This window comes from Pygoscelis adeliae, unplaced genomic scaffold, assembly GCF_000699105.1.
Source record: "Pygoscelis adeliae isolate BGI_AS28 unplaced genomic scaffold, ASM69910v1 Scaffold542, whole genome shotgun sequence".
Taxonomy (NCBI): Eukaryota; Metazoa; Chordata; class Aves; order Sphenisciformes; family Spheniscidae; genus Pygoscelis; species Pygoscelis adeliae.
In genome coordinates this window covers 6,526-21,131 of record NW_008824244.1, presented here as the reverse complement: position 1 = coordinate 21,131, position 14,606 = coordinate 6,526, and the positions used below count along the sequence as shown (strand labels likewise).

Sequence of the window (14,606 nt, the reverse complement as noted above, 5' to 3'; positions counted from 1 at the left end):
AGCCTGTAGCGCTGCATGGGGTTGTTGTGGCCGAAGGGCAGGACCCGGCACTTGGCCTTGTTGAATCTCATACAGTTGGCCTGGGCCCATCGACCCAGCCTGTCCAGGTCCCTCTGCAGTCCCTGTGCAAGAGTTTGGAAGAGAAGAGAGGACAGGGTGGCCTGTAGGCAGGAGTGGCAGTGGGAAGGAGAGGATTAGAGTTGTGCTGATACCAAGAAGCAGTAAATCTGTACAGTTAGAGCAGACCGAAGCAAGAGATAAAGTGTAAGGGGATGCTGAAAAGGATCCAGATAGAAGCAGGTGGGGAAAAAAACCCCACAAAACCTACCTGATCTCGAGGACAAATGACATTGCCAGATCCCACAGTGCTGGATCAAGACTTCCCAGCTTGGGAATTTATCTGGGCATTTATCTGAGAAGGGAAGCTTGATCTTCAGTGGATTTCATCTGGTCCCAAGAACAGAGGGTGAAGATGCAAAGCGGGAATGCAGATGGCTGAAAGTGATGCTGGGAAGAAGGGTTTTGGTACACCAAACAGGGGAAGAACCTTTAGTCTGTGTACAGGGCACTTGCAAGAAGATGGGTGAACCAAAGAGCTCAATTATCTTCCGAAAGCCATCATAGACCGTCGGTGACCACCTCGTGGTGTCCAGGCTGCCGTCGCGTTGTGCCAGCATGTCTGTTCCTGTGCCGCTGCCAGGACTCGCTTTGTTCCTGCTGCCTCCGGGAGTTGCAGCTGGATGTGTCGCTCCTGCTTAGTTGCCTTAGTGAGACTCTGGCACAAGAGTTAAGAGTAACCTGGGTGGTTTTGCTTTTGTTTGACAGGTTAGCTTTAACAGGGATTTGTTCCCTCATCCAGGTTATTGCATCTTCTCCCTCGACCTCAGGAGTTTTATCGGCTTCTCTGAGGGGATGGACAGGGTAGGGAGCAGGACATAGTGTGGGGGCAGAAGAAATGCTTGCCTGGCTTTACCCATCTTCCTACTTAAATGCCCTTAAATCCTACTGGCATACCTCTACCTTTCTTAATTACCAGTCTTTATCTTCCTTGAAGTTAATTTCCATGTAACCTTTGTTGTTTTACTGTTCCTGCAGAGTCTGTCTGACGAGAGATTCCAGCAGCAGGAGGAAAAAATGCAGCAATTGCGGCAGGACTTGCGTCGCGTTCAGAACTTGTGCAGCTCAGCCGAGAGGGAGCTGAGATACGAAAGGGAGAAGAACATCGACTTACAAAAGCAAAACCTCTTGCTCCAACAGGAATGCACCAAGGTAGGAACAGAGCAGGGAGAACTGTTTGAAGGCAGCATCACATCATTTTACAAGCTGTGGGAGGTCTGAGGTGCTGATTTCAACAGACTGGACCTCATTTACATTTGACTGTACAGTACCTGGGAGTCTCAAGCGTGCTCTGTCTCAGCTTCATGGAAATTGCACTGCCTCCAAATAAAACTCTGTGTGTGCTGTACTTGCTCCCTGTATTTCTCTTTTATTCTTCTTCACTCTCTGGTAATCCTGTTGCCCCTTTCCTAATCGAGACATTTCAGATGACATATGTTGAAGCGCAAACTTGATTTCTTCTTCTTTTGAAACTCAGGTCAAAGCTGAGCTGAAGCAAGCCCGGGCAAAACTCTCGGACACAACTGAAACATGCTCCTCTCTCTCAGCACAATGGGAAAAAAGCCAGCAGAAGGTCAAAGAACTCGAACAAGAGCTCTTGAAGCGCTTCCAGGCTGATAAACTGCAGAGCAGTCTGCAAGAGAAACTTGCACAGGAGAAGTCCAAAGTATGCGAAGCACAAAAAAAGGTAACTTGTCAGCGTGAACTAAGTTAACAGGAGGTATGTTTTTAGCAGTTTCGTGCAGCTGTAGTTCAGAAAAAAGAAGCACTAGCAGCTCATGAATCGGTTCCCTGAGGTCCATTTTGCTAGTCCATTTTGAGATCACTTGGCTAAATATTTTAGGAAAAATGTCTGTTATTAGTGGGAGCATAATCAAGACAATAGAAGCCAAATCTGATGGCTCAACTCCTGTCTCTAAAGCTCAGTATCTCCGAGAATACCGGTAGTAGGGCTGGCAGACGCAGGGAGCCCAGATCACGTTCTTGCCGAGGAGATTTGCTGCTGTTTGCTATCTGGTAAATTGCAGAAGCTTGTGTTTTCCATGGCATTGATTCTGCCATGTTCCTGCACTAATAGCTGGATTTAGTTTTGAGGCGTGCAGGATCAAATTAGGTGCAAAAAGGATTGTTGCTAATTCATGACGTAGTATCCGATCCAAAATCTGGTAGCCGTTGGAAAGGTTTTACTTTTAATGGACTTTGACACAAAGACATGCAGAAGCCCTTGAGTAGAAGCAAGCAAGTCTTTCATTCCCATGACTCAGATACTGAGGGAACAAAGGGATCTGAATCCCTTGGATTCAGATACTGGCCCATAAATTCAGAAAGTTTAATCTGTGTCCAATTTTAATCCGAGATTTCAAAACTCCAGCAAAAGCTAAAAGATTCCCAACATCAACTCCTGCTGGCAGAGGCCCGTGTGTCAGACAAGAAACTCCTGGAGGAGGAATTGAAGGAGGCCCGAGAAAATGAAGCTCGCGTGCAGCAAGAACTTCACGAGGAGCAGCTGAAAAGGTACCCAGAGCTGGGTAAGACCTGTTCTGCGTGCGGAGGGCAGGTGTGTGCCAGCAAATGCTGCTGTGCCAGCCTGCCAGCTGCCTCCTGCAGCTCCATGCCTGGCCCTAGGTGGGCTCACAGTCACTGCACCGCTGGTTTCGCCACCTGTCTCCCCTTTTGACCTGCCAGTGTCCCTGGCAGAGCTCCACAGGACTCCCTCTTTATGAGATTGAAAAAGATTTTTGGAGACTTCAGCTGCCTCAGAAGGTGCATGGCCCCTCCTGCCAGCCCAGTGATTTGGTTTACCCTCTAGATGCCAGCAGTCCCCTTTCCTGTGAGGCTGGGATTGATGATCCCGGATACGTCATGCACCCTTTCACGTGCCCATGGGACATGGGGACAACCAGGGTGTACTGATTTCTTTCTACCCCCAGTGTTGCCCAGGGCAGGTGCAGAGCAGTGTGATGTTGGTTTTTAGGTCACGGCCAGCCTTGAATTCAGGGCGGCACATCACGGGCTTGCCTCCGCATCAGCGTCTCACTGTCACACCAACATGCTTTTAGGAAGCTCCTGGAGCAGCAGGTGGAGGAGCTGCGGCAGCAGCTCCGGCATTCACGGGAGACGGAGGCGTCGCTGGCCAAGATGCACGTGGAGCTGCAGGCCAAGACTCTGCACGTCCTGGAAGATGAGAGGAAAACTGACTCGAGCGAGGTGAGCTGCAGCTCGGATGGGTCCTCATCACCCAGGGGGATGCTGTGCTGGTGGCTGACTCCAGAGCAGACCACTTGAGCTCTAGGGAGAAATGGGACCATCCTGGTGTGAAATCTGGGTCAAATCCAGCCAGGTGCTGAGCCCTTGCAGATCCCACTGATTTAAACAGCACCCGGAGGAAAAGCACCATCCCATCTCGTGTAGGCTTCCTGGGGATGCAGCTCTGAGGGCACAGAAAGAGGACTTGATGGCTTCTTCCCCTCTCCCCTCCCCTTTTCTTGCAGAGCATGGAGCTTTTTGCAGGAAAATTTTGGCAGAGTCCGCTGTCTGGGAGGATGCGTTACCTCTCTCTGCCCTGTTGAAGCCTACAGCCTCCCCAGCAGCACAGATATCCACACTCCCCCTTCTTTAAGGGGAGGAGGCAGTGGCCTTGGGGGGGCAAAATGGATGGATATTATCTGTAGTGGGAACCACTAGGATTTATGACAGAGAAGCTTTGGAGACCAGACTGAAAGGAGGCAGAGGGACCCCTACAGCTGAGGACACACACACACAAATAAAAATTAGATGTTTTCCAGCACCTCCAGTGTCAGAAGGAGAACCAGAAGCTTTCAGAGCAACTCTCACTGCTGAAGGAGGAAAACAAAGCCCTTTACGAGGAAGGAGTCCGTCTCCTGAACCAGAAGGATCTGTATGTCAGGTAATGACTGAAGCAGCAGGGGATACGTAGACATAAAAAAAACCTACCGAGGAACTGCCATTTATGTGCCTGGCAGTGACACTGGATTTGACTGTTCTGTAGCCTTTCTTGTCTCTCCTGTTCAGGGCATTTAGCACGGAGAGATCTGCCTTGACCTGACACCCCTGCATGCACTTACGTTATGCATCGCATGGCTGCTGTCATGTTCTCCTTGGCAGCTGAAGGCAGGGCAGAAAACGAGGGGGTGCCTAGGGAGGGCTGTGGGTGCTGCTGTTTAGGGTCTGGCATTGGCAGAGATGCTCCATGGAGCTGCTCGTTTCTCCCCAGGGTACTTTCTATCTAATTTGAAGCACAGTAGCCTTTTTGTCATGAGTTTTGAGCAAACATGGGCAGATGTGGTAGAGATTTCTCTTTTTTTTTTACATTATTTTCCCTTCTGTCCCAACTGGATAAAAATAAACAAGAGCACTGCCTAAATGGGACAAGTTTGAGGGGAAGAATAACTATCACAAGTCTCAGTAGACACAAATATTTAACCCCAGTGTCGCAGCTCTAAGGAGCGCCCACTGAAGTAGCTTTTTCTGCAACCTGTTTGCCTGAATCTTGCTGTTTAGGATACTTCTCTGTCTGCCTTTTTCCCCCCATACACAAGTACTTCCCCTTAACCACCCACATCCCCACGCAAATAAACAGCTTGCTCCCATTTACCCTTTCCCCGTTACTTCCAGTTTTCGTGACTGTATAACCCTGTTTGGTGTAAAGAGCTGAGATGGGCGAGCACAAGGATTTGTAAAGCTGGGAATCAATTCTGGGAGTGCTTTGAGTCCCTTTCCCTCAATCAGTTTCCACTTGGTTGACACTTAACAACGTAACCTTTGCAACAAAAAGAAACCCCAAACTGCTCAGTGAAAAGATATATTCCGGAAAGTCAGTGCGCTCATCCTGCCTTTAGCTGCGCAGCCAAAAGGAGCTGGGTAGATGGCTGAGGCTCCCAGTTCAGGCTTTGAAGAGCCTCAGTAAATACAGGACATCTCCTGCCTTGCTCTTGACCCAGAACACAAAAGCATTTCACAGCCTGATGTTTATCTCTCTGCCTCTTCAGGAAATACAACGAAATGCAGCTCCGCCACAAAGACAAGATCCGCAGAGCCAAAGAGACCTTTATCCACGAGGTGAAGCAAAGGGACAGCAGAATTAAGCAGCTTGAAAATGAGCTCAGCGAGTCAAAGCTCCAAGTGGAAAAGGTGAGAGAACACATCAAGGGCTTCTCCCGCGAGGGAAGGCAGGGGAGCAGGCGTGTCTTGCAGGAGCATCCCTTCTTCCAAAAAGAAATGCAGTTTAGGAAAAAAGGAGATGAGGTTTATGAACAGCTGGTTTGCAGGCAACGGGATTGCACCGTTAAATGACCAGACAGTTGGAGCACGGGGAGCTCTGCCTGATGTGCTGCTCCTGCTCTGTGTGCAGGACTGACGCTGCTCTGGGAAACAGCTGGCGGTGCCAAGGGGCACCAGCCGTCCTTGTAGGAACAAAAAGCCAAAAGGAAATTCCTGGCTCAAGTTTGCCCTCGGGGGGAACCCGTGTCCTCAAATCCCGTTCAGAAACTACCTAAGCTCCATCTTCTTTTGCCTCAGGAATGTTATTGCTGGGAAGTGACTCAAAAGCTGCTTTTTGGGGTGTGTTACATCAAATAGCCTATCACTTCTAGGAGTGAACGTGCTCGGTGGTGACCCCTTTGGTAAAGCGCTCTAAGGTTTACAGAGGACAGAGAAGGGCGAAGCGTAACCCCTGGTTGTTATTTCTTTCTGCAACGCTGCTCAGGGGAAGGTGCTGATTGCACAGATCACTGCTGAGAATGAGAAATTACTCCAGGAGAGGAGACGGCTCCTCCAGAAGATAACTGACCAAGAGGAGACCCCTTGGAGCAACCGGTCTACGATTGCCACCCTGCAGAGCAGGTAGGCGCTTAGTGATGTCCACACCTCTGGGAGCCTGCCTCTTCCCAGCGCTTCTCTGGTTTTATGCCTACTTCTCTTAAGAGATCCAGAGGAAAGCCTGAACTGCGCCCCAGTCACTAGTGCTGTGGCTTGTAATTGCTGTGGGATGTAATTAGCTCCTTTCCCCATCAAAGCCCTCGGCACACAGCTGAAGGCTGTGGAGGCCAAAGGGTCTGAGGTTGAAAAAGAAAATGCCCCTTTGAGAACGTAGCGTGGCCGGAAGGAAAATGACTTGTGCCTTGTATGTGTGACGTGCTCAGAGTGAAGATCCTGGACGAGGAGAACGTGCGGCTGCATGAGAGCACACTCCAGCTCTCCGGCCACGTGCCCACCTCGCAGCGCGCGCTGCGGAGCATCCACGCTCCCAACACGGAGGTGAGACTCTGAGAGGGCTTGGCCTCAGCAGACAGGTTGCAGGAGCTGATGTCTCCTGCGAGCGCGGGTCGGTGTTTGTAGCTGCAGCTGAGGGTGCCGGAGAAGAGCTGAATCGATCCTTCGGTTGGGATGGAAAAGGCTTTGTCGGTGAGGAGGGACTTCGTGGGGAGCTGAAAGCTCAATACGCTTGCCACACCAGCCCCGTCCCCAAGCTGCTGTGAGACGAGATCCTTCTCACCAGGAGAGAAATTTCGCTTTGGCTCTTTTGCAGATTTAGAGTTGTTAAGAGACCTTAGCTTTAAAGGTAGCTCTAAAATTAGGAGAAATAACCCAGAGCAGTGTGGCTGGGAACGTTACTCCTGTAAGCCAAAAAACCTCAGACTAAGCTGACCGATAATATCGACTACACTGAGCAGAATGAAGATATGCCTTAGCTAAAAACTCAGTTGTGGATTGACCAAGTTAATGAAGAGCTTTGGGGGGAGAAATGGAGAAAAATCCAGGAAAGTCAAAGATTGTGTTTCAACAACTCTTCGAATAAAACAGGTGGATTTGAAAGGTTATTGGTACATTTTGAAATTTGGAGGGAACCCAGTTTGGTTGGAAATGAGCTGTTAAGGATGAAAGTGCTGTTTGGGGCCTGGCAGAAAGAGCTGTTTGTGTGTTCCACTGTGTTTTATTTCTTTCTCTTTGTTTCACCCGGGCTAGTTAGGTTTGTTTTTTTTTTTTTGAAGTTTAAATTCAGACCCAAAGGACAAATCTGTGATTAGTACCTCTGTGGGGCTGGAGTGCATGCGGAGAACTGTCAGTGGAGCTGGGGGCACTTTGAAGGCCAAGACTGTATGTTGAAATTCAGGGTCTGACATGCACCTCCTCCTTTGAAAGTCTCTGTTCCTCCTTCCAGGACTCAAAGAGTGTTAACTTCTCCGAACGCCAACTACAGAGTAAGGTGTTGCCATCTCCCCGTACCAGGTACCGTGGGGTAAAAGGAGGAGGCAGGGAGTGCCTCTGCATGTGGTGAGGGAGAAGTTGAGCGTTTTGGCTGCTCCACCCTGTGCTTTCACCTCCAAGGGTCCTTTTTTTTTTTTCCTTTTGTCAAATTATAGGGAAAATGGCGTTAAAAAGACTGTATGAAACTAATGGGATGGAGAAGTAGAATTTTCAAAATATGTCGGGGGACACTGTGGGATTTAGAAATCAGCTTGGTGCCCAGTGGTTTTGGAGGAGTGTCTTTACACAAGATGTTATGAGGCTTAGAGGACCACTGCTGCCCGGAGCTGCACGACCCACGTCCCAGGCTATGGGGCAGGAGGGAGCTTGAGCTATTTGTCCACCTGTGTAGCCAGGAGCACCACGATCCATGCCAAAACTGGCGAGGGGGAGGCAGAGAGACTCTGCAACGCGGGTCTCTGCTTGCTGGAGACCCGGCACAGCGGGCTTGCTTACAGCCTTGGGGTGCTACGAAGGGTGACGGACAGTCTGTCGCAAGTGAGAGTAGGTTCTGGGGTAGATGGGGGCTGTCGGCTCCTTGGCTGGAGGAAGAGTGTCGGAGCCTTAGTCCAAGTGAAAGGCATTGACCGTAGCCCTGCACTGCCTCGCAGAGGTGTTGGGAGGAGCGCTGGGGCTGCGCAGAGGGTCAGACCGAGTTTGCAGAATGACTTAAGAGAGGAAATCTGTTTTCAGCTTCCCATCACGAGAACCGCCAGACTCTCTCAGCACCCTGAAGGCCACGCAAGACACGAAGCCTGAAGGAGAAGCTGAAAGCCAAGACTCATCCTTTTGCATATCCCCCTCTCAACCTTCTGAGATCGGGTACTTAAATGTAGCTTCGCCTGGAGACACCACAGCCTCCCAGCTGCAGGAGGAGAGTCAGAGCATCAGCTCTGAGAACTTCTAAACGGGGAAAGATGTTTGTAAAATACGAGCTGGACTGCAAGGTTTTGGGCCCCTGTTGCTGTGGGAGGACTGCAGGGGGAGAATTGCCAAATGGACTCACCTGGTGATTTCTGTGATATATTTCAACTAAATTATTCAACAGCTTTTTTTTCAACTTACCCAGCTGTAGATGTGTGTGTGTCATCCCAGATCCACCCGGAGGCTGGAATTTGTAGACAAACTCAGTAAAGTGGAAGAGGGGTGGGGTGAAGCGTATCTTCCCCTGAACCCTAATTCCTTGTCCAGTCAAAAACTACAAGCTTTGTAAATAAAACTCAGAAAAGTTCTCTCCCGCGCTCTCTGATCTCGACCGCTCCCTGCCATGTGCCCACTTTCCTCCGTTCCCCTCGGTCTGTGCACGTGAAAGGAGATGGAGGGGACGAGGGAAATGGAATAGGAGCGTGCGTGGAGAAGGAGGGAGGGGATCTGAACATCCAGAGAAGGAAAGAGGGTAGATCTTGAATGCTTTCTAACAGCGATGGAGGGTCTGTGAAGGATGCTTGGGTGGGAGAAGAAGGCATCGGACCATGCTGAACAGGGGCGTAGAGGGGATCTGTGTATGCAAAGAGGGAAGCAGAAAGGATCAGAGTGTGAGCTGTGGGGAAGAGAAGGGATCTGAACACAAGTGAGTGGGAATAGAAGGGATCTGTGCATACTCAGGAGGACGTGGGATGAATAGGAGTCACAGTTTGCGTGAGGGGGAACCAAGGAAACCTGCGTGCTTGGAGGAGGAAGGGGAGAGGTCCTAAAAAATAAGGAATCAGCCTGGAGGGCATCGGAGCGTGTCTGGAGGGGGACGGAGGGGATCTGAACTGGCACCGAGGGCCACGGTGGGGATAAGAGCGGTCCCCGGTGGGAAGAGAGCAGTTCTCTTCTCCCAAGGGAGGGAACAGAGGGTCTTTGAGGAAAATGAAGAGGATCTGAGCACGCATCAGTTGAAGCTTATTCAAAAGCCTACTTGGCTCCAACCACAATTCCAAAAAAACCTTTTTTCCCCCCCCAATCTGCCATGCCCTTTTGTATCTGTGCTGACATCCAGCATTAAAAATATTGGCTTGGAATTTGTCTTCTTGCTCTCCACGCAGGCTACTTCTCATACCCATCTCAAAACAATTTTGAGCAATCTTTTCCCAGAGCATGTGGTCCTCTGCACCTAGGCGTTCTCTGCTTGGGCTGCTTGGGGGCAAGGACTCCTGAAACTCTGCGCTTTTTTTTATTTTCAACTTTGTTTTTTTTCACCCTGCAAGTCTCCTAATCTTGTTTCTCTGGCAAGCGAGGCACCGTGTTTGTGTCTGCTCAGGTGAGGTTCAACGGTGGTTGTCCGCGACTCTTTGGGTCTCCCTGTGGAGAGAGGGAGACGGGCTGTGGTCACAGTGGGACACCCCGCCTCACCGTGACACCTTATCTCTCCCCACAGCACCCCAAACCGCACTTCCCTGCGAGTCAGGGATGAGCCCAGGCGTGGGGGGCTGCTCTCGCCACCGCTCTGCTCTTGGGAGCTGCTTTGCAGCCAGGAGGAGAAAGCGGAGGCAGGTGCTGCCGTCGCGCTGGGGCCGTTTGGTGAGGTGGAGAGGAGGGGTGGAGGAGGTCGGCCAGGAGGAGCTGCAACCATGGAGTGGTCCTCCTCCGCCTTCCTCCGTGCGCTGTCTCCACACCTTGGGGATCTCACAAAGAAGGGTAAGTGCTGCCAGAAGGTCCCGTGCTCAGGACGGATCGCTGCGGACTTGGAGACACCTTCCCATCGTGGATGGGTGGACGTCCTTGTGCAAAGCCTTCTCGTGTCTTTATTTCAAGTACAGACCTCTGTCCCTCGCAGGGGAGGTCTTCTCATGGGGACGCAGTTAAAACAGCTCTGCAGGCCGATTCCTGCATCGTCTGATTTCAGGGGGGAGGCGGTGGTGTAGGATGATGCCTGCATCTGCTGGCTTGGCAAGGTGGTGAGCTCATTGGCTCCAAGCATGGCCTGTCTTCTTCCCCAGAGGTTGCAAACGTTTGGGATAGCGTGTCGGAGGGCTATCGCCAGGAGCTGCTGCTGAACAAGGTGGGGCTGCTTTCCTCGTCCTCCCTCAGACCCTGATGTGTCCCGACCAGAAAAAACGCCCCAGAAGGTTACTGCAGTGGACCGCTTTGCCAGAGAGCAACTTTTGGGTGAACAGGGAGGAAAAGCAAAGCCCCGCTTTAGACGAAGAACAACGTGGGCTTTCTTCTTTGGAGTCTTCCCTGGCCCTGCTGGCAGGGTGTAATGACCGGGCAGAGCACCTGGGGCGGTGTTCAGGGCTCTTCCCAGGGGTTGTCCCTCCTCGGACCTTCTCAGGCTCCAGGCGGTGTGTCCGGCTTGTCCTTCACCTTGCATGCCCTGGGAAGAGGGTGGGAGGGTGAAGAGGAGGAGAGGGGAACAATCTGGAGGGCAAGGCTCTTTTCCAAAGCTTTCCAACGTGCCCCACCTTGTCCCTGGGGACCGCAGGGGTGGACAGGCCAACGGTTAACCCTTAGCGTGCCCAGACAAGCCTTCACGCTGTTCCCCCATCAGAAGAACTCCAACTTCTGTTTCTTTCTCGCTCTTCTTTGCAGACTGTCAGGCTAATGGGCGTGGGCACCGTCTGCATCGGGGAAGAGGACTTTTGTAATGATAACAAGGTGACTTTCAAGGTCCAGAGACCCATGTTCCACCTGGACAAGCCAGTTCTGGTGTGGAACAAGCTCCGCTATGAGACCAGATCACGGCCTGGTAAGAAGAGACCTTCAGACCTGTGCTTCCCCTTTTGTTGTGGCTGGGGTTTCCCTCCACCTCCTCCTTGATAGGGGCAGCAGTCTGCGTGGGGACAGGGTCCCCCAAAGGCAGGCCGATTGCTGCTGAATGGGGAGTCAGTGGGGTGGGAGTAGGGTTGGTGGGCTCTTGATGGGTCGTTGTGCTGAAAGGCGATGTGAGTCTGCTGAAGGGCTGATCAAGTGACTTTGTTGCCAGGTGTTTTTTTTGCAGAGGAATTAGAAGTTGTGGAGCTGATCTGTGCCGAGGCCACCTTCCACCTCCACATCCCTGAGAAAAAGGTCTTGAAGTGCGTCGAGGCAACCATGAAAGTCATCGCGTGGGCCTTGACCGAAGGCAAGGACTTTGACTTTGTCTTCAAGAACTTCGGCATCCTGGTGCGCCGAGGAAGGAGAGTGGTCATGAGGTTCTTCGAAGACCTGCTCCGAGATGTGGACAAGACTGGGATCCTGGCTAACGCTTTCCTCCAAGTGAGTTTCTTTTCAGTGCTCTCTCTAACTCCTTTGCAGCCGGGTCAAAGCAAGGTTGAACGTGCCAACCTTGGGCACGTTCAATCCCCTGTCTCTGTCCTTCTTGCAGACATCAAGCCTGAGGCCCTTAGTCATAGCCCGCATGGAAACAGCAGTTTTCCAGATGCCTCCCAGGGGGATCTTCGTTTTCCCACAGTGAGTATGTTTGCTTCTGTCACCCTGGCCTCACCAAGCGAGCAGCTTCTCAGCCCCTCTTTGGACCAGCCACCCAGAGGTGCCAAGGACCAAGTTGCTGGGGCTGGTCGTCTCCTGAAGCTGGTATGAAGTACCTGTGCCCAAGGAGTGCTTCTCCGTGAAGTCCACGGTCAGTCCTCCTTCTTTGGGAAGCAGGGTGTCGTCAGGTGGAGTCCCAGGGAAGAGGGCCTGCTTTGCCTTCCCACCCGCGTGGGACATGGAGAGGCAGTGAGGGACCATTTTCCATAAAGCTTCATCCGGTCCTTCCCTTTCCTTTGGGTGAGAACGGAATAGAAAAAAACCCAAACAAACCAAGCTCAAGATGTCATCATTTTCAAACGGAGTTTGGTGACGTTCGTTTCCTAATATCTATTGCCACCTTGTCGTACGTTCTGCTTTGCAAAACTGGAGACTTGACAGTAGCTCAGCTCTCGAGCAGCTCTGGGAGCAGCTTCTTAATGGTGGCTGCAGGGGACTATGTTGCCCCTTATTGAAACCACTGGCACCTTATTTGCAGGTCTGTGTACAAAAATAAGGCGTCTGAAAAAGAACTGGCTGAAAAGGCTGCCCGACGAGGTACCGTAACAACGCACGGATGTCACGTAGAGACGCAAGAGTCCCCACACATGACTCCACCTCCCCAATGCGAGAGGTTCTCTGAAGCGAGCAGCATGTCCCAGCTCACCCCCTTTTCCAAACGGGGACCCAAGCAAGGAAGCAATGGGACAGGAACTGCTCAGGGAGCAGCGTGGCCCTGTAAAAAGGGAGGGCTGGGAAATAGTGGTAGTCGGAAAGGGCCGAGACGGTCCTAGGAAGCCTGAGTCCAAGGGCTGAGGAGTCCAGGCCAGGCACCAGTAGCACACGCGTGCAGAGATGGCATGTCTGTCTTGTGGGAAGTGTCCCAGAGGTGCAGCTGTGAGGAGCTTCCTGGTTTTGTGCTTTCAGCAGCTCGTCCTGGCGAGCGCCTGCTCTCCCGAGGGTGTCCTCCCGTCCGGACAAGTGGCCTTGGTCTCATGGGAGAAAAGAGGAGAAAGGCGGGGACTGCAGCAGGCACCGTAAGGTGAGACTCTTCAGCCACGCCTGAGCAGTACAGCTCATGGCTGTCTCGTCCTGGTTTTGACCTGAGGGTATTTCCTAGCCTAGACATAGCTCTCGTGCAGAACTGCCTTGTGCTGCCTGCACGGGGTTGGTCCGTGAGCACCAGCTGAAGCACAGGCTCCTGCTGCTCTCATACGAGCTCCTTGCGCGGCGTGTTTGCAGCGTGCTGCCGCCAGTGGAGGGGAGCCGTGCAGAGAAACGCAAGGAAGCCAAAGCAACGGACCGTCCCAAAGTCAGGCTCCCTGCTCTGGACAGTCAGATGGGAGCAGCAGTGGTACGTGGTACAGGTGGATGTAATGATGGTGTCACGTGTAGGAAAACATGGCTCTATGGAGAGGGTGTCCTCAAAGACACCCCCTGCACTGCGGACGTGTTCATCCCATCGCTCCTGGCTCTTCCTTTCCGTCTGGCCAATGACTCCGTCTGTTCACACCACACTTGGCTTCCACGTGGACCCTCCTGGTTCCCCAGCTCCTGCCCCAGGGTCCCTGCCGGGGCACGACTCCCTGCGGGTTTCCCAGGTGGGCTGGGGGACCGCAGAGGGCTTGCAGGCCCTGGCTTCTCTCGTGCCGCCTTGTCCAGGCATGGGGGAGAGGTGAGACCTGGGCTCACATGTTCCTCTTCTTCCCACCCAGGCGAAGCGGCAGTCCGAAGTACCCCAAGTGCATCGGCCTGACTCGTCACTGCGCTTCCCCTGGCTCAAAACTACCAGGCAGGAGAGGGCCAAAGTACAGCCAGGATGGGAGGAAGCCATCTCCTGGGGGAAGAGAGATGGGGAGGAGATGTCTCGCTGCCATCCCTGAGCGGAGAAGGGGAAGACACGGGCCCCTCTGCTGGAGACGCCACAGCCAAAGTGTGCGGCAGCTCCCGGCAAGGCTGGGGAGAGTCGAGCAGGCAGAGACCGTCGATCTGTGGGGTCAGGGGCCCGATTTCCCCTGACACGGGCATGCCCGGGGTTAGCCCCGATGCCCGGTGTCTTGGCAGCCCCAGCCTGGGCGCAGGGGCCAGGGCAGTGTGCGAGAGGCAATTTGTCCCCGCCGTTGCAGCATCTGGTCACCATGAGCAAGGCAGGTCCTGACAAACCTGGAGCCGTACAGATCCCGCCAGCAGGAGTGGAGGAGGAATGCAGAGCTCAACAGGCTGCGGGCAACGGCCCTGAAACAGTTCCTCTGGTAAATATCTCCAAGCACGGGAGGCATTTTCCCACAGCAGCATTTTCCTCCCTTGCCTGGGCAGCAGCACCCGGGAAGGACTGTCTGTTCCTGACAGCCGGGTGGTAGGAGAGCAGCGGGGTCCTGAGGCTGTGCCCCTGAGTCAGTCCTGCCTTCCAGCCCCAGGGAGATGTCCACAGGCAGAACAGGGGCAGATGGGGACAGGGGTGGCTTCCTCTGGAGTTTGGCCTGTCCTCTCCCAGGTCTCAGCCCTGAGCTGATGGGCCTGGGCCTGCAGGGCAGGGGTTGTCTCGGAGACCTCAGAAAGCCCCCAAGACCAGACCTGGTGGGCAGGAGGTCTCTGCCCTCCTCTCTGTACCTCCAACTGAACACCTTTTTGTTCCCCTTTAGCGTTGTGAAGAAGATGGAGCTCCAGGAGGCCAGTCCGGCAGCACTGGCCTCCACTGCAGCAGCAGAGCCCTTAGCACACCGCATTCCTCCTGGAGGTGCCAAATAAAGACGCCGGGGCCTGCTCCCAGCTGCGGTCGCCAACCTGTG

The 14,606-nt window shown here is 52.9% G+C and overlaps 1 protein-coding gene across 1 annotated transcript in view; it reads left to right on the top strand.

The window, feature by feature from the left end:
* The window catches only part of CCDC30 (coiled-coil domain containing 30), a 37,782-nt gene extending 28,679 nt beyond the window's left edge, over window positions 1–9,103 (top strand). The window contains exons 12-21 of the mRNA XM_009335243.1: window positions 1,096–1,269; window positions 1,595–1,804; window positions 2,474–2,631; window positions 3,177–3,324; window positions 3,903–4,024; window positions 5,127–5,268; window positions 5,843–5,979; window positions 6,279–6,393; window positions 7,298–7,365; window positions 8,077–9,103. Of these exons, the coding sequence (XP_009333518.1) occupies window positions 1,096–1,269; window positions 1,595–1,804; window positions 2,474–2,631; window positions 3,177–3,324; window positions 3,903–4,024; window positions 5,127–5,268; window positions 5,843–5,979; window positions 6,279–6,393; window positions 7,298–7,365; window positions 8,077–8,290 (1,488 nt within the window). The 3' untranslated portion in view covers window positions 8,291–9,103. The remainder of the gene's footprint in view (window positions 1–1,095; window positions 1,270–1,594; window positions 1,805–2,473; window positions 2,632–3,176; window positions 3,325–3,902; window positions 4,025–5,126; window positions 5,269–5,842; window positions 5,980–6,278; window positions 6,394–7,297; window positions 7,366–8,076) is intronic.
* The last annotated feature ends 5,503 nt before the right edge of the window (window positions 9,104–14,606 follow it).